The sequence below is a fragment of the Cryptosporidium hominis genome, assembly GCF_000006425.1.
Source record: "Cryptosporidium hominis TU502 chromosome 6 CHRO016156, whole genome shotgun sequence".
Classification (NCBI taxonomy): Eukaryota; Apicomplexa; class Conoidasida; order Eucoccidiorida; family Cryptosporidiidae; genus Cryptosporidium; species Cryptosporidium hominis.
In genome coordinates, this window is record NW_666235.1 from 1 (window position 1) to 628 (window position 628).

Genomic DNA, 628 nt, shown 5'->3' on the forward strand with positions numbered 1-628 from the left:
GTGAAATAAGTGACTTACCTGTTTATCTGAAATGAATTGCGGATCAGTTCTGGAAGTTTGGAAATGAATTAGGAATTCAACTATTTTATCTTTATTTTTAAATAAAATCTTTTGAATTCCTGGTGATTTATTGGGATTTGCAACAAAAAGCTTAAAAATATGAAATGCTTCAAATGAAGTAGTATTTAAGTGAGATATGATCAAATTCATGAAAATTTTTAGATATTCACAGTTGCTTGAAAATGCTGTCATTACTTTTGAGAGTTCTTTTAATGATAATAACTGATTTAACAATCTTAAACCATGCCTTTGTGGTACATATTCAGTTGATTGGATCAGAATTTTGAATATATTTGAAAAAAAATCTTGTTGATTCTTTAATATGTATTCATTCGTAATTTTAGGTGAAACAAATAAATAACACCTTAAAGCTGAAATAGAATCAGAAGATATGTCAAAACATTGATTTCCTGATAATTTGATTAAATTGGTGAAGATTTCTTGTTTATATATTAAATGTTCTGCAATTTCATTACTTTTATTCTTGAATGATTCTGAGATTGGAAAAGTTTTATTTATTTTGTTTATCAACAATTCCTGGACCTTGGGCCAGATTTATTATAACAGA

At 26.3% G+C, this 628-nt stretch overlaps 1 protein-coding gene across 1 annotated transcript; it reads right to left on the bottom strand.

The window, feature by feature from the left end:
• Chro.60486 (hypothetical protein) lies at window positions 1-252 on the bottom strand (the record flags this gene model as incomplete). The annotated part of the gene is made up of 1 exon (XM_659759.1): window positions 1-252. A coding segment is annotated over one exon (252 nt), but the record flags the coding sequence as incomplete, so codon positions are not given.
• Between the last annotated feature and the right edge of the window lie 376 nt (window positions 253-628).